Source organism: Aythya ferina (assembly GCF_964211825.1).
Source record: "Aythya ferina genome assembly, chromosome: 21".
NCBI classification, from domain to species: Eukaryota; Metazoa; Chordata; class Aves; order Anseriformes; family Anatidae; genus Aythya; species Aythya ferina.
The window spans coordinates 4,160,332-4,178,721 of NC_140319.1; the positions used below are offsets into that span (position 1 = coordinate 4,160,332).

General features: G+C 38.0%; 1 protein-coding gene across 10 annotated transcripts in view; it reads right to left on the reverse strand.

Moving 5' to 3' along the window:
- Positions 1 to 18,390, reverse strand: part of KIF1B (kinesin family member 1B) — a 95,784-nt gene that overhangs the window by 44,583 nt on the left and 32,811 nt on the right. For 5 of the 10 annotated variants that reach the window (XM_084494903.1, XM_084494908.1, XM_084494902.1 and 2 more), the window contains 12 exons: positions 17,071 to 17,146; positions 16,693 to 16,771; positions 16,037 to 16,179; positions 14,842 to 14,883; positions 12,255 to 12,466; positions 11,116 to 11,195; positions 9,618 to 9,693; positions 6,466 to 6,545; positions 4,918 to 5,024; positions 4,572 to 4,655; positions 2,802 to 2,982; positions 2,105 to 2,177 (listed from right to left, as the gene is read on the reverse strand). In XM_084494903.1, coding sequence (XP_084351029.1) covers positions 2,105 to 2,177; positions 2,802 to 2,982; positions 4,572 to 4,655; positions 4,918 to 5,024; positions 6,466 to 6,545; positions 9,618 to 9,693; positions 11,116 to 11,195; positions 12,255 to 12,466; positions 14,842 to 14,883; positions 16,037 to 16,179; positions 16,693 to 16,771; positions 17,071 to 17,146 — 1,233 coding nt within the window. The remainder of the gene's footprint in view (positions 1 to 2,104; positions 2,178 to 2,801; positions 2,983 to 4,571; positions 4,656 to 4,917; positions 5,025 to 6,465; positions 6,546 to 9,617; positions 9,694 to 11,115; positions 11,196 to 12,254; positions 12,467 to 14,841; positions 14,884 to 16,036; positions 16,180 to 16,692; positions 16,772 to 17,070; positions 17,147 to 18,390) is intronic. The other 5 variants (XM_084494907.1, XM_084494906.1, XM_084494900.1 and 2 more) reach the window with 2 other exon arrangements.

Below are 18,390 nucleotides of genomic sequence, written 5' to 3' on the forward strand. Positions count from 1 at the left end.
TTGCTTATAAAAAGCTGACTAAGTGACACTGCGTAGCCATTGTCCTGCGTGTTCTCAGAGATTAACCAACCCAATGAACATAGGTATGTACCCGCATTCTAACACTAAGGGGTCACTGCAAGGGCATAACGACCAAGAAAACCTGGAAGATAACTTGAGCTCTATTAAACACCTTTTCACATTCAATTTGAAAAACGGAGAATGATTATTTCTACTTCCAAATAATGCCAGCAAGGCAAATAGATATTAGTTGTAAATTTTGGAAAAAGAGTTCTCACTTTTTTGTATAGCACATCTAACTACAAAGAAATGCCCAAATTGGTTGGCATCTCAGCACAAAACCAAAACATTTTGGAAAACACTATCTTATATCCAAGATCATAATCCCATTTAGAACAAGAAGAATATGTATATTTCAACATCAATCTTATATAGCAGCAAGATACAGAACCTGACAGTGTAGCTGGATATTGTGGCAAAATAAATACTTTTAAAGTACACAAGCTGGAATGCATTCCCAGATTTCCCAATCACTATTCGAGAGCTAAAGAGGGCATTCATCCTGTCCATTCCAGACTGCATAGTGACACAGAAGTGACAAGATGTGTCAAGCAATTGTGCTGTATTCTCACTAAGCAGCGTAAAAAGCAGTATCCTGCTGAACTGACCAGTGACCACATTTATTATGATCCTTACAACTAGGAAAGCTGTCCTTCAGAAATTACAATGGTAATGCATGCAGGATAGTCTTCCACCTTTGCCCACTAAGTGATCAAAATAATCAGCAAAAAAAAAAAAAGCTTTAAGAAAGTAGTAACTATACTACAGTATTAGACGAACCTATTTAAATCTTCCCCCAATCATAAGTACAGGGAGAAAAATTTCCTTTCACAACACTTGCATCAACACAGCCTTATTTGAAGTGGATCCCCAGGCAGCCAATTCTCTTGTTTAATTCATACAGCAGCTTTGCACACGCCTGTCACCAGAATTTAAGGGATGGAATTGCATCTCTTTTGACACACAGCCAAACCTTGATGCTATTTTTCTTTTCATGTGGAATTGTTTTTTGCAATACTGCTTTCAGCTCCACAAATTTAAAAAATGAAATTGAAGTAACGTTATATTAGTTGCATCTTAAACTCCTTTCTGAACTAAGTTTTGCTTTGACTCAAAGCCTACAGCAACTCCTCTCCACCCAAGAGTACTCTCTAGTTAGAGATGCAGAAGGCTTTAAGTGCACCGTATAATATAAATAAAAAAAAATTGATGTAGCGTCTATCTATGGAAGCCAGAGTACTCTGCTCCAATATGCTTTTGGGAGAAGGCTAACAGTAGTTTAAACCTCTGGGCTTGGTCGTGTTTTTAAAATTCACAGGATGCTTGGAGATTGCATGCATTTCTATTTGTAATGAACTTCAGAAGACATTTGTTGTGAAAAGATTGAAGTCTTAAACAGGAAGTCTGATAAATTAAGTCTGATTATAAGAAGAAATAGGTGAAATGGCGGAATTCCCATTGTTCTGAATGAGTTAACGTTCCCTTTGCACACTTATTCCCTAGTCATAACCCCACCATCAGCACGTGTAGCATTAAGAACCTTACAAGGAACTCCATGCAGGGGAAGGGAGAAGGGTTAAAACATGCACAATGCAGCAACATTTTCAGACATCATTCAGAAAAAATAAACCTAGCATATCATTGTTCTACGAGTCTCTTTGGCAGCACAAAATTAGTACCTTCTGGTGATCCAAGATCAAAATCAAGGCAAACATCCCAAAAGTAGCTGATTAGACTATTGAAAATGAACTTCAAAAAACATGAGAGCATAGAAATGCTCTTCTTTAAAGGTTACATTGCAAGAAATCTGACCCGTCCCAACAAGAACTGATTAAAGCCTCTTCGGTGTCAATTACATTCCCAATTTAACACGAAGGAGCTCACTCACACTGATCGTAATCCATTGTAGGCACAAAGTACTTAAAAGCAAAGGGATAACTGCATTGTGCAGACAACCCAAGCAGGTTTCCTAAACTCTCAGATAAGCAAGGACAGGAATTACTGTTGGCCAAAGGTATAGTTAATGTGAAGTAAGGACACATACCAGCCTTTGCTGCTCCAACAAGAGATCTGCTTCCTCTTTTTCCTTCTTATACAAAATCTCCATTTCTTGTAATCTGAAGACAGACAGAAGAACAGAAATAGCCAGATATCATTAGTTTCATGTTGGTGTTGATGTAAACACAAAATCCACTAAATTACAATAACAAGAGTAAAAGTCGTTCTGTTTAAAAAGAAATACTTTATATAAAGTTACTATTTATTTAACTCCTTTAACCTAAAAAATTAAAATAAAGTACAATTTACTCAAATCCATCAGTTCCGTGCATACTATCAATTCAGTGCATTTAATTTGTTACATAAGAGACGTCTATTGTGGTACTAAATAAGTGAAACTACCTAAAAGTTATAGTGCAGTCCTTCACCAAAATCTGGTCTAGGGAATTAATGCCAGGTGCTTAACTTTTTTTTTTTTTTTTTTTTCTTTTAAGGAGCTACAGCACTGAAGTAAAATCGGGGAAGTTTTCTCAATGTTCACTAGAGGTAGCGATGACATTAACTGTCTGAACGAGCACTGGAATATGTTGGAAGAAGGGTACTTGAACTCTGTTTACTTTTGGAAGCTTCATTTAAGTCTTCCATATATACAACAGACATTAGCTTTAGGTTTTGCACTGACACAACTCATAGCCTACAGCTGTATCGTTCTTGTTGCAAGAAGAAACTCTTCTTTCCATTACCTTTTCTCCATCTCCTGCTTCATGTCAATGCCCTGCTTCTCCAGAAGCTCCCTCTGAGCAAAAGTCCAGTCAACTGGCTCAGAGGGAGTCTCAGCTGATGGTGTTTTCTCTCTTTCTGCTCGTGCTTGCTCTGGATGGTTGAATCGGAAGACATGGTTCTTACCCATGATGATACGATTTCCTAAAAACAGCAACACAAGTTAATTCTTTCAGGACTCCAAGGCAATTAAAAACATCACTCAATGATTCATCCCATTTATCCTCGTGTGGCAGTGGAAAAGATTGCTCAATGAGGATTTTACAATACATTCAAATTAGTAGGTGACAAGGAAGAAAAGAATGTCTGGTTTGTACAGGAAAGAACTACTGGTGATAAGAAGCGCTGCTCACAGAGGATGGCATCGCCCTTAAGAGATCCAATCAAACATTCTGGAAAAATTTATCAAAAATTAAAGGATGGACTTGGAAACTGACCAACTGTTGCAGCAAATAAAACATTCACTAAGTCCCATTCCTCTCCTTTACCAACAGCGCCAAAGCATGGGCAAAGACCAATTTAGCAGAAATTTCAGCTTGGAAAAAGTCTAACTTCAAAGAATGGAATGCATGGAGCTTACTTTTCTTTAAAATGTGGTTTATATGCATTGATTTAATTTGTACCCTCATCAGTAATACTTATACAAGGATTTTAGTTTCTTTTAACTAATGTGGGAAGAGCTGAAGAAATGTAATATCAAATCTTTAAGCTAAATCCTAGAGATATCAAATGTCCAAAGAGCCCGAGATGTGCTTGATGGAAGACAGTGGAATTCCTCTGCTCTCCCAGGGAACATATTAATGTAGTTAAAAAAAATATATATTCCAGTAAGTAGATCCCCAGAGTAACCAAAATTGCCCTTATGAATATGTTACTACAACACAGGCATTTCAAGATGTCAAGGCCATATCTAAATTCTCCTGGTAACTCAATTGTCTAGATGCAGAAAGCAAATATCTACTTTTTTTTTTTTTTTTTAAAGAAAGTAATTACTAAAGGATAGAGTCATGGTTTTCAGTATGAGCCATATGCTGTCAGAACAACAAAACACTTGCCCTTCATTGTTCAGGCTTGTACTGAAGTCAGTATGCTTGATTCCATGCAAATACTGACTTATAACTTGGTGCAAATAACTGAGGTGGTTTTGTTTGTTTGTTTTAAATGAGAGGAAAAAGAGGAAGGACACAGAAAGCATCGTGTCTTGAAAAAGATGGGTTAAAAAGCATAATTTAGAGCAGTCACTCCCTCCCCTCTAATTCCTTCCCCACACGCCTTTCTAAAGGAATGTAGGGGACTGAGTGGGAAACCCAATGAGAGAAAAGAGAAGCTGTTGTACTCCTGCAGAGGGTCATATCTTAGCTTTGCCAGGAAGCTGGGAATTTTCCATCAGCAGCTGGCAGTCTGTCTGCTCTGTCTCACTGAGACTGCCAAGGGCAATAGGCTTGGGCAAGAATGTACTAGAATAATATCAGGGTAAGCAGAAGGACAAGCAGGATGCTGTGTGGCAGTGAATATTTAAATACACTTACAGCTAATGCAGCAAAGAATGAAAAAAAAGACCTGCTGATAAGAGAAAAATGCTACCAACTTGTTCAAGAGCTTCACTCCAAGAAGGTAATACTCCTGCCCTTTAACAGCACCCAGCACTTTCAAACAATGATGCAAATGTCACAAATGAACAATTCTTAGACAAAGTCTGGAAAAAAAAAAACATCTGTTCTAACATTTCTTACCTGAGCGCAACTGCACAGGCTGCACAACCCTCTTGCCATTAACATAAGTTTCTGATCGTTCGCAAGGCTCCAGAGTAACAATAACTACAAAGAGAACAACAACAAATGAGACTTTAGAGAGCACTTTGTAGAAACAGCTAAGTGTGCAGACCCTCATTTAGGCTGTCTTCCTACTAACACCATAACAAAATAAAAGTGAATCACTTCTTCATGCTATACTGGTTAATAAAACCCCACCAGAGAATCAACACTATTGTCATCTTAATTTTGCAGGTGGCAATTATTACTAGTTATTTTCTATTTTTTCTATATTTCCAACACTTTACTTGGAGAAATAGTTTTTTACCTTCACCATTGTTGTTCCTCTCGCTCCGGAAGATACAGTGTTCTTCTTTGATATGAGCCCCACTCAATACAATATCCTGCCTTCGCTCAGCATCAGCTTGGCCAACCCTGAGTCCAATAAAAAACATTTCAAGAGCAAGTCAGACACTTTCTACAACTCTGTAAGACAATACGGCTATCCTTCAAGTGAAAGGTTTGTGGTGCTTAACTCTGGGTTGTACAGGACATAACAGATTTACTGGAAATTGGAGGAAAATAGCTTGAGAAAAGGAATAAGTTCTCTCTCTGAAAACATAAAAGAGAGAATTGAAACATTAAAGACCTCTGAATTTGAGATATTTCCTTCCCTGTGTAGTCCCCCTCTCACTACAAAGGGAAGCGGAGGAGAACAAAGGGACAGGAACTTCCAGTGGTCCATTTCATCCAGAATTATCCCTTCCAATAATTACCATCTGCACTTCAACAAAAAAGCAAAAATGGCTCAGTAGGCTCTTTCTGAATAATTTGATGCCACAAGCAGTTTCACATAGCGTTCAGACAACAAGAGGAGGCTGGCTATATCCCAGAAGCATGAAGATTCATGTCCATTCCAAACTGAAATATTTGAGCAATTATAGATATTTGGTATCCATAAAAATGGACAACTTAATTTTCAATCCTAATGTTTATGAACTTGTTGCTCTGCTGATCACTCTACATATTTCTACTGCCAATTGGTTAGACTCAAAATTTAACATGATTTTTTAAGCCCTAAGCTATTGTCATCGTTCTGTGGTGAATTCTCTACAAGTTTGATACTTTTTTCACTAGATCCAATGCAAGTTGGAGTAGTACAACAGCACCTGTCTGTGTACTGTCCTCCATTTGTACCCCAGGAAAATAGAAACCAAGCAGCCAAACACTGCTTAATGCACCAGAGTTAAGCAAACCAGCCTCTCTTCTCCCAAGTATCTTGACAAGTTTTCGAATATAGTCTGCTTTAAGTTCCAATTTTGGCAATTAAATTTAGTCTCATGTATGTGAATTCAGAACTACATTAATTGGGCATTTACACTGTCAGCCAAGAACACCATGTGACTGGCTATAGAAGCGTATTACAAAGACGAGAAGGCATTACATCCAAGAAGACAGCAGAAGAGGCATGGATAACAGTTTGTTTATATGAAGTGAAAGCTCGGCCCTATTCCATTTCCTTTTATTAGACACTGTGGTTTTCAATCCTCAGTTCATCAAAACTGCATTTCCAGTGTTTCATTTCTTCTGTTTCCCTATATTTCAAAAGTGATATTCTGCTTTCTTGTACTGCCCAGTGCAGTAATCAACATCTTATAAAGCAGAGCGACTGCAAAAATTACTTCTAAAGCACAAAGTAAACTATAGAGGGAAATGAATTTCTGTACTTTTGCACCTACAGCAAATCTCATGCTTTATTTATACATGGAAGTTGAGTAACTCAAGGAATACTTATTATTTAAGCTCAAGGTGTCTCCAGCATGGGAACTTAAGCAAGCAAAGAACCAGATGTCAGCATATTAGTACCAACCCTCACCTAGTAATACCATCTTTGATGTAGTAGAGCAGACATTCAGACATGAGTGGATCTTCATTAAGGTTTACAAGATGAGGAGTCTGAAACAAAAAAAGAGAAGATAATTAAGAACTGAGGACCTACTTTTATGCTTCTTCCCACAGCTGTGGAGAGTGCAGATTAATCCAGTTTTTCTATGTATATCCAGGTTATTCCATAATCCATCTTTTTTACAAATAACCTCCTGCAGTACTGAAGAACATCACGAAGTTAACAGCAGAAGTACAGCTCAGATTAGTTGATATTTCAGACAATAAAGCAAAGAGGGGAAATAGTTACAGCTTCAAGTTTTAAAAAAATGATTCCTTAGAAAGTCTCTGTAAACTTTGATATGGGATGGCCAACACAAGAAAAGGGTGCTTAATTACAATTTTGAAACTCATGTGGAATCAACTTTGGCTTTCCTTGGGAACTGTTTTTTTCAGGAGTTGGTTTGGCAAAGCGTCCATTAAAGTCAAAGGAAAATCTAGAACTACCATAATTTTCTGATACAAACAACTAAAAAGCTCTTCATCTAAAGTGCTTCTAAATTTAAGTTCACTACAGTTACTAAACCAACCTTCTTTGGTGAAAAAACCCCATTGGAATCAGCAAACAAGTCACATGGCCTTGGTGTGAAAATCTAGCCAGTGAGATAGCAGTAAGCACAAGCACAAAAGAAAAGCAAAACTGGTTAAACAATGCAAGATGATGATAGAAGTGTTAATAATCCTCCCTTCATTCTGTTACTATCAGAACAACTAAACAAAATGAAATAAGTTTGGTTAAGATTCGTTTAAAGCACATTGTCCTTCAACTCATTCTAGCTGCAAAAAAGTTGACTTAATAGAAACGTTAATAGCACTTAGTTTATGGAAGCTCAAAAATTACTGTCTGTTCACAATGAAACTTCCCTTTGAATGAAGAAGTCTGTCTATGGCCCAATGGAAGACTAACTAGAGAGACAGAAAGGAGGGGTAAAAAGATGTTTTTCAACCCCTAAAATTCAAGAGGGCTCCCAGAACTGTAGCCAGAGATATGCCATGCTATCAACCCTGTTCACACCATTAAAATAGACATTCAGAGCTGTATGAACTTCTTGAATCACGAGAAAACTTGAGAAACCAAATCCCAGACATACTCAACTGCTATATCAACACGATGACTGTACTACTTGACACTCTGAAATTCAAGCTGTACCCTATACAGATATGTGAGATCACTTTATACACTGTGCTCTAAGTCTGAATGTGTCTGTCACAGGCAACAGAAGGCTTTGTAAAAAAAAAAAAAAAAAAAAAGTTCAACCATTTGAAAGATGATGCTGGCTAAACCTGCTATTCACTCCTTCTGAGATCTGCTATTTACCCAAGGACAATGGTCTTCAACATTCTCCTGTACAGCATTCCTCAAGCATGAACTGAAAAATTTTCCCTGCTCTCTTCTTTGATGAGAACATAATTAAATTTCCACAATCCATTTCAAGTAGTTTCCTGTCATCAAAAGCACAACCAGTAGATTCAATAATGGTTGCACAATGTAATACCTTTTAATTTCTGAAGTGTGCAAAATTTACCTTAGAGAGTTCATTTTATAGCTCAGCTGGTAAAACCACAGTGCTGTCCTAGTAGCATATGATTATATTTATACTGGTACCTCAGAAATGTTAAATCTTTATTAACAACTTCAAAATTTTCTATCTCCCACTATTTCACAACAGCAGCCACAATTACTAAGAGGAGAACTAATGAGAGATCTGCAAGGACAGCAAGGAACAGAAGCAGCAAGGACTAGGTCAGAAGTTTTACTTCTAATAAATCCTACGTGGGTAAAAATAAACACTATCTATTACCAAAGCAACTACTTCACTCAGATGGCATTTATACACAAACCTGATCAGCTGAAAATGCATCAAAAGAGTCATCAAAAAGAGTTGATGGCCTCTGAGGGAAAATCTAAAAGGAGATTAGGATCCATAACATAAGAGAAGGAAATGTAAAGAACACTCAACGATTTAGCACCTTTACAAACCTTAGACACTTCTAGACTAGATACCAAAAGCTAACCAGAGCTCTACCTGCTCCAGACATAACACACTAGCACTCCTTTACCATAAAGATAAAACATTTTAACCAACTCTGCTGTCCTATGCCTGCAGATAGGGCCCCATTCACCCTCTGATCAAATTTATTAGACTTGCATAAGCAATGTTCACACTAAAATATTAACCTATGCTACCTGTTCAAAGATATGAGGTACAAGAAAGTGCATTCCTTTCTTTACACTTCATTAATTCTGCATTAGCTGCATAGGTAGCTTCTTTAAGTAGATCATTTTATATTTATAGTATTGATTTATGCCCTCTTTCTGCACAGCTCTGCTCCTTTTAACTTCCAGAAAATAGAACTATTGACATGTATTGAAAGAAACATTCTTTCCCCTGTCCCCACTGCGTTCAGTGTTTGGCTTGTTAGATCACAATCCCTTCTGTTAACCTTTTTCCACCTTGGAAAAATTCAAGAAAGGGCATCTAAACAAGACTTGGAACTCTTCTGTGTATCTCAGAGATGAGTAGGCAGAGCACATCAAAGTCACACCCAGTAAACAGCAACGATGTAAGAGGCAGCATTTCTGAGTTGCTATTGATTCAACAGACACGCAAGGAGCTACAAACACTTCCACCAGCAGCACAGATTTTTTCTAAAGGCAGAGCATTCAACCATTTGGGGATATCAGAAATCCCCCAGTGAACTTTTCATACTGCTCCTGTTTCATCAGCACATCAGGCTAGCACATGCTTCCCTACCTTAATGACCAATGGAAGCTATGGCAGGCAATATGCTTTACATAGCTCCCTAGAAGCACTGGGTCATGTCATTTCACACAACAAACAGCACCCAACTTCATTGCTATGAGCAAAATAATCCTCAGATGTAGAGTGTTCTAATAAAGGTATTTCCAGACAGGTATTGTAAAAGGAACATATTCTGCAAAGTGTCCGAGCCTCACTTGCATTCTCCTGCACCTTACAGAGACACAAACCCCTGTGTGAATGGCAGTTCCTTCGTCACCCTCTCCCTGCAAGTGGATCTGCCACTGACAGACAGGATTCAAAAATGATCAATTGTCTTTACCTTTTTAGGCGAGAAGACTCCCAGCGTTCCACCATCTTCACGAATGGCAACTCCCATTTCTGCCAACAATGCCTCCCTGAGAGGGTAAAATGAGTCATTTACCATATCTTAGGCTTCAAAAGATGCAAATTTTAGGTTTCATTTTCACTATGAAATACATTATACTTTCAACCAGCCCATCCATGGACCATACAACAAGAACTGTTGCCACCTTATAACACAATAGGGCACATTTCTAAACTTCAGCCCCAGAGTTTACAGTCCTGTAGCACAGGAACGGCAAAAAAAAAAAAAAAGTACAGATGTTTGACAGTATTTTAGTGATTTTAGTGCAATTAAGTATCACAAGGTAAGTATATTTTAGGACACTGACCTCCCTTAAGGTGGCAATGAATGTACAAGCATGTTCTAAATTTAAACATTTAATTTAAATAAAGCTACCATTATTCATTAATTTACAAGGATTTAGCTGGCTGTTCCTGATTTAATGTAAGAAGTATTCTCTCCTTAAGACATAAAAGGGATTTTATTGGGTCAGACAAACCACTCATGTAATGCAGTACTCTTGACTTTGACAAAGCAAACAGTGACTCCAACAGAGAAGAATAAGAACATGGCAAACTATTTTTTTTCCATATTCTCTCAGTCTCCCAGTTTCTTCCCAAGAAAATTCCAGAATTGAGGGTAACATTTCTTTTACATAGCTTTCCAAGTGCTTTTGTTTGGTGTTTTTGGGGCTGTTTTTCTGTTTTAGTTTGTCATCTTTTTTTGAATTCAACTCCTAGCATCATCAGCATAATGCAGCAGATTTCTGCAGCTTACCAATCTGTTGTGGGAACTTCCTATTTGTTTGAAATCTACCACCTGCTGGGCTTGATGTCCCTTAGCTCTTACATTAGTCAGTAAATAAATATTCTCTATCCACTTTCATATACCTCTCATGATTTTATTCACTGCTCAAATTGTTTCCAGGCAAAGATGTTACCCTTATATATTTTATAAACAATTAATATTCTAACAAATAATGCTTGGTTTTGTTCCAACCACCTTCTGACAATTCTTAAGCATGGCTTATTGCTTTAAGACTCAAGTCAAACCACAGCTGGAAAGGTGGAGTTGTATCACAAATTTAGATACTCTGGTACAAAAACCTTAATCTTATCTGCTTAACCTAAGAGCCAGAATTTTTGGAATGTAAGAGAGAAGTGGAAGGGGAAAGAAAGAGACCAGAACTGCATGCTGCTTTACAACAGAAGCCATAGCAGCAGCTCTGGATGTTATCCATGTTACAACTCTAAACATTAATGTTAGGAAACATCAGAAAGGATGTGGCCTTCTCTCAGCATTGCCCCTACTGTTACACATAATACAAAGGCCAGCAGATTTATCACTAAGCCCTATTCCGCTGCTCCATTGCTTTTGAACAGTGACATTCTCCATTTTCCACACTTCTTTTTAGCAGAAACCACCCACATGTACAGCATTTCTAATTCCTGACCTTTCCATCCTAATGGCCTCTGTTTTCCTCAGCTTCTCTTCCCATGTTTCATTCAGCTCTGCAATGATCTTCTCAGATTCCTGTGTAAAAATCCCACAAGCTGTTTTACAGTTTTCTCAACAAAGTTCCTTCCATAATATACAAAATAATTAAAGGTTTTATCAGTGCTAGATGTCAATTTAATTTTGGGTACAAAAAGTACCCAGTGCTTCAAATCAATAAGTTGTCTTCCTTAATTTTTTTTTAGAGTTAATATCCTCAAAGGCAAGCCGAGAAGAAAAGACTTCACATTTAAACTCAATCAGACTTTAATTTGAACCACCTAAAATTGCTTTTTTCTTTAAAATCTAATTTACAGACATCATTCAGTAACTGGACGCCAGGGAACTGCAGAGACCACACCATTATTTCCATGGTAACAGCAAGTTTCTAATAGGAAAGGGAAATGCAGTGTGTGTTCCAGCCCATTGCAATCCCTGTGGCACTGTCTCATGGACAAGACATGAGAACGAAGCACATATTCAATACAGCCAGCCTTCCCCACTCATCCACCCATGGAGATTGGGGGCTTTGGTAAAATAAAGAAATACTTCACTGTAATGCACTTTTGATGCGGTTCAATTCTATGCAGAATTGGGACAAGGCTGCTATTGTCTGGATGAAGCATGCTATTCTGTGTGCTTCACATTTTAATCTGTGGGGGCTGGGTGAATACAACAGTGGCAGGATTATTCTGCCTCCTTTTCTCAACTTTGGGGTAATTTGGCTTTCTGAAAGCTGACTGCATTTGCTAGTCAGAGCTAGTCCACACCAGTGTTGACCAGGCCTCTTGAAGTCTTTACTTAAGATTAAATTCCCTGTAATCAGAAAACCTACAAACAAAAATCAAGGTGGTCATTTATAGTTTCATTGTAGCTCCAGGCTACAATCAAACCCGTACAATCCTACCAGGAAAGGCTCTGCATGAACCCAATCTCTAGCACACCTCAGTTAAACCCACTTTCAAGGGGATACAAGGGGGCTTCAGAAAACAGCAGTGTACTGGACGTATCTTTGCTGAAGGCAAGTTTTCCCAGCTTTGCCACTATTTACCCTTGGAAAAGACCAAATCAGCCTGCTTAATCTCCAGCAATACCTACCTTCAACCGTTCAATTGCCTCTTCTCCTCCAGGTGTTGACATGATTCTTTCCTGTATACTGGACACAGATGTTAAGCCCACCTGACTACTGAGAGAGCAGGAGGATGGAGATGCAGTGAGGGACCCCATGGAGGCTGTGGAAAAATTGCCAGGACGTTGATTCTCGGAGGCTAGCAAGTATCTATGTTTATTGTTCTGAAAATCTTTCAGATCTGAGAGAAAGACACACAGACAGAGGGAAAGCAGAGAGACAGGGAAAAGGAAAATAGGAGGAGGGAAGGAATGGGAAAGAGGAAGATAGGAAGGAAATACCAGTATAAGAGGAAAGCATTTAAGCAGCAACAAAACAATTTCTGTAATTTTTAGATGGCAGTTCTGAAACAAGTCCTTGAATATTAGTATCCATGACAAAGATAACCCAAATCAGACCCTGGGGATTATTAGTAAGGATCATTCCGATCAAAAAATCCTTAAATTACACTCACCAAAAATGAACTGTCCTATTCCTAAATGAACACTAAGCTGCTGAGCACCATGAAGCTCAGACCAGGAGCACCTACTAATGAGAATAGCAACATTCTGGGCTGAAGGCTGAATATACACCAACCCCTTAAATTCAGCAAAAACTTTCTCTTCCTGACTCCTTTAATCTAAAGGGATGATCAAGAAAATCTTTATCATAGAAGCAGTTCTGCTGCTGAAGCACCATGACCACAAGGACAAAAAGCTAACCCCTCGCTAAATTCTCCCAGCAGAGTGAGTACCTAAGCCATCTGTCAGCCCATGCCAGGGAGAGAAGAACAAGTTCACAGTAATGTGGTTGTGCTTCCTCTCGACTCTTCTCATCTCAAAAATGGAGATCTAGGATATGTGATTGGTGAAGTATCTGTTACAGCTCCTATACTTCAGAAGGTGGTTTAGAGGTTTTTGGTCTTCATTTACACAAAGGACTTAATAAAAAAAAAAATGCTAATAAGGCAGCTTGTTTAGTCTGAAAAAACAGCGACCTGAAAGCTGCCCCTTTTAAAGGCAGAAAACAAAGACGAGGCATGTGAATGATTTACCAACAAACATCCAGAGGCAAGTTATTTTGATGTAACTTAGCTTCTCAGATACGTCAGTAAACCATATCCTCAGAATAATCACAAAAAGTAACTTCTAACATGGAAATATCAGACTACTAGGTAGCTCACAGTTTAAATAATTCTGATAGCTTTAATTTTTATCTCAAACAAATCCTTTCAAGTAATTACTCTCAAGAAAGAAGCAGGTCAAATCAGACCTCAAGTTCTGAACAAGTGCTTTGCACTTAGAAAAATTAGAGGTGGTCACACAGACATTGCAAAAAATGTCAGCATCCTTCCACATCTCCTCTGCTCCTATCCTGAACAGTGCCATGGGGAAGCCTAACACCCCAGCTCACTCCACATTCAAGTTTCCATTTCAGCCTCATGAAACTAATGACTGCCATCAAGTCAGTTTGAAAACCACCATCTGCAGATAAAGGAAGCAGGGGTGGAAGGTTAACAAAAGAAAGGTAGGTTAAGGAGAGGGAACGCCATCAGGATGAGAAAAGCAGACATGGCAGAGCAGGGGGATGAAGTCTCAAAAGGCGAGTAGATACATGCACTCCTGGAGATAAAGAAGTGGCTCTTGCAATAGCTTTCACACTTGCTGTGACCGCTGAGAACCAAAACCCTCAACACCATGCACACTTCTCCCGGAGGCTGCAGCTTTAATCAATGACATATGCACACGCTGGAAGCAGCATCAGAAAATCAGACAAGGCCAGGATGAGTCTTTACACCACCAGTAGCTTTGATTTTAGGAAATTTCAGACAGATCTCTTCTAGTTGATATTGTTTCCGAGTGAGAGTCAAGACTGGCTGAAAGAGTTTAAAACTATCTGCCAACCCAAAGTTTATATAAAATACTTATCTGATGTTTCTTTTGCAATGAACTACGTATATTTCCCTTCCATAAACACAAACAGAAGAACAAAACCAAAATGGTATTTACTGAGTATTTCTGTCTCTATTACGATAACCATCATCAACCAGGTATTTCAGCTCAAATAAGGGACCTTCATCATTACGAGATGTGGAACTTCTTTGTTTAAATAGACTATATATAAAGAAAATAAATCTCAGTCTCCAGGAGGAACTTATACCATTTCAACTTCAGATAATCAACACATTAAAATGTAAGTGCTTCAAAGTGGAAAAGTTAAAAGGTCAGGAAACTAGGTGAGTAAGGGAGGTTTCAGCTGAGTAACTTGAAAGACATTTGAGAAAATTATTTCTAGCTCAAATGTAAAATATTAGCTGTGATGAAAACTGGCTAATCACCATTCTCCCTGCTGTATTCTGCAGAAAGCAAGCTAGGAACATATGCTGCATTCCAAACTTTTTTTTTTTAGACTGTCAACTTTAACTAAGCTGGTTAAGCTGATTTCTAAGAAACTGTATTACATATCCACAGCGAGTGTTCTGTCTGGGATTTCCCTGTGAGAAATGCTGGCATGCAAAGCTCAGTTAAAAGCTGACCCAGAGGAAGCAGGTTAAGAAGAGAACCACACAATACACACATTTGCCTCCACTTCCAGAGTATTCATCTCCCATTGGATCAACTGAAGGGAAGCAGCAGGGAAAATACAAGAAGGATCATAGTTGAAGATTCACCAGTGACATAGGAAGGGAAGAAAATACTACTTTAACTTTAAAGAGACAATACACAATTTTCAGTAACTTTTCCAGTTTTGATTTAGAATCAAAAAACATGGACTACACCAATCATGAAAACACCTGCATTTCATTTTCTTCTGGCCCCCATCTCTTGAAAACAGACAGGTAACGTACATATTACACATCTTTAAGTCAGGACTTCTGCTTCACAGGCAATTAAACTCTAACAAACCAAGGACTGGTGAATGTTTCCTTTTTTTTTTTTTTTTCCTTCTTAAGCAGCAAATCATAGCTAATTCAAATCCACCAGAATACACTGTGTATTTTTATGGGCACCTCCTTCACTAGGAATTAAAACACTGTTCATATTGTAAAAGAATGTAGCAATTAAAATTGTAGTTTGTTTGCCTTATTTGGATCGAGTGCCAGGAAATAATTCAGGAACAAGTTTGTTTTAGTACTTTAAGAGGTTGTTGGCAAAGCAAATCAGTACAATACAGCTCGGCTAACCTAACAAACTCTTGTCCCAAAATAATGCATTATTTTATTCACATACAGCTGTTTCATAGCTAATTTTGAGATGACAAATTCTTTTTTTTTTACTAAGGGCACTGTATAACAGGAATTAGGCATCCTTTTCCATTCTGAAAAAGCACTGTAGTGAAGCCAGGTATCAACTACTGACCTTTACCCTTCAAGAAATAGCAAAGTGTATGCTTTCTCAGTATGAAATTAGTTTCTGTACCACAACTATCCTCTTACCATCAGCCAGACAAAATGCGCTTCGTAACTCACCAAGGCAACTCTTGAATGTGGAAGTTCTATTACAGAAAAATCCCCTCCACAGCAACAATAGGTTAATCCTTCTCAATGTTTTTCCATGGGAGTCCGAAGGTATCCTATCAACTCTACAGACAATACTAGGATGGGTTGTTTAAAGATCTAAGAAGCTACCGTTCCTAAAACTATGTGCAAAACCTGAAGTCAGCACCTACATCAACTTCCATCTTTTAAACTCCTTTCTCTCACAGGCCCAGCTCTCCTTTCTCCTTAGAGGAGACCAACCCCAAGATGGCAAGGTCTGTTTAATCCACTTACTGTCAATAATATCTCCCAGCCCCTGGGCTCGCAGGAGATCCTTAAGCCTTGTCACCTCCTCCTTCAGCTCACGCACCAGCTTGGCATTGGGATCTTCATTGATAACAGCATTACATTTAATCTGTTTTGCACGATCAGCATACCTGGAACCAGTCAAAAACAACTTATAACAAACATATACTTGCCCATATGCAACACAGGAATGCAGCAACAGAGGAGACATTTAGTTAGTAGCTGTATGTCAGATTAATTCATACTTAACATAGGGTACTGCTCCAAAAAGGACAAGACCTCTTCAAGATCTAATCAAGATGCATTAGCAAGGTGCATCACATGTATAATAGATTTTTTTCTTCCATTTATTTGGTATTTAAGAGCCTCAGCTCAACTAAAATGCTTAATTCTAGCAAACACACAGAAAAACAACATACAAACATGAGAAGATGAGTTTGATTTTTCAAATTAAAAGTAGCCAGTAAGATCCTAGCTCCTTATTCACATACTAAAAATCAGTTTTCCTCTTTCAGGATAACTGAGTTTTTGCCATTATAGTTTTTCTTCCCTGTAAATTTCTCAAAGTGTGAAGATTTGAAGGACAGCCTGTGCCCAGTAGAGCTAGTGTCTACCCCTATCCGTCTCAGATGAAAAGACTGTACCTTAAAGTGCTCAAAGTTTCATCATAGTTGATATCCGCTGGACTCAAAGCAGCAACCATAGCAGTTCGGGAGTTACCACCTATAATGCACAGGTCAAGTTTTAGATGACTACACAATCTAGATACTATTACCTACTAAATACCACTATTTTCTATAAAGTACAAAATTCAACTACATTGTGCATAACTAAGGAAAACAAAAATCATAGAACAGTAACAGAGCTGCAACTTTACCAAAGGGTGAAACATAAGGCTCAGATTTGACTACTTAAAATATTTAAACCCATACTGAATACAAATTTACGTTAAGTGATTAAAAACATTCAGAAAATGTAGTGGGAATTTCTTTCTAAATTAGCATAGGTAAAATCAGCCATACCTAGATTTTCTCGAAGAAGCCATGTTAGTACAGAATCTCTGTATGGTATGAAGTCTGTCTTCTTCTTCTTTTTACTCTGCAAAGGAAAAAAAAACACACTTAAAAAAAAATCAACACTGAATGGAAAATGAACTTGTAAAACATCAGCATGGGATTAGTATTAAAAGAACTATGAAAGCATACATATTTACTGTCTAAAACAGGGCGGTCACCTATCCTTAACTGAAAAATGATTACAGAGATTGATATGAGGTAATTTGGAACATATTCAGACATCTACACAGGTAAGCAGTCCACATAATACCTTTGTAGCACTGCCTTCAGAAAGGCATTCCTGTTGACAAAGAGGATCTTTATGGCATTTAAATAATGTGTTCTAATACCATTACAAGAAAAATTACACAGTAAATCTGACTTTCAGGGAAAAATTCACTCTTCCTTTACTAGGCACATTATGACTTTGAGTAGTCTAAAGGCCATTACAGGAAATTCCACAGCTACAGAGGTACAGGTACACATATGAGAGGACAACTAGCCCATCTTCTTGCATTTCTGTAAGCAGTTATTAGGAAACTTGACAAAAAAGATGAAGAGGCTTAGTAACCATAACTAGAAGCAGAAAAAAGGGCACATACTTGTTTTAAAACCTAAAACCTTTTTACAAATCACAAGGTCACAAGACAGGTGCCCAAGCATTTAAGTACTTTGTCCACAAATCAGTAATGTAAAGCTTTCAGACAAAGAAAGAAGACCTTGTCAGCACCTTTAGCAGAATTCCCTCCAAATTTAATTGCGAAGACTTTCCCTAGCTTCCTTATTTGGTCTAAGAGAAACAGAATTAACTTCCTGAAACTCTATACAAGAATGTGAATCTTGGGTCATCCATTTACTTACTGAAATAGTTAAAAAGGCAGACATCTCACTTCAAAAGATGCCAAAACTTTAATTCAACACGACATTTAACAAAGGATATGCCTTTGCAATAAAAGGCCGAGTTATAAATTGTGCAAGACTACTCTCAACAGTCAAGAAGTACATAAAAATGGAGTATTAGTCTTGCAACAGTTCTATTGACCCTTGCCAAACGTGAGTAACCTTACAATGGACAAGTGAAATTATGAAGGACAGGTAAGCACCAGGTCATGTCTGCAAAATTTGCCAAGTCTATTTAGAAAACCAGAAGAAGCTGTTGCCTGCAGCCTACCATGTGAGGTAAAGAAAACGCATGGAGAGCAGAAGCATGACAGCAAAGAAAGTATTTCTTCCTAGAACAAATAATCCTAATTTTGCTTCCTAGAGCAAAATTCATTCACCAAATCA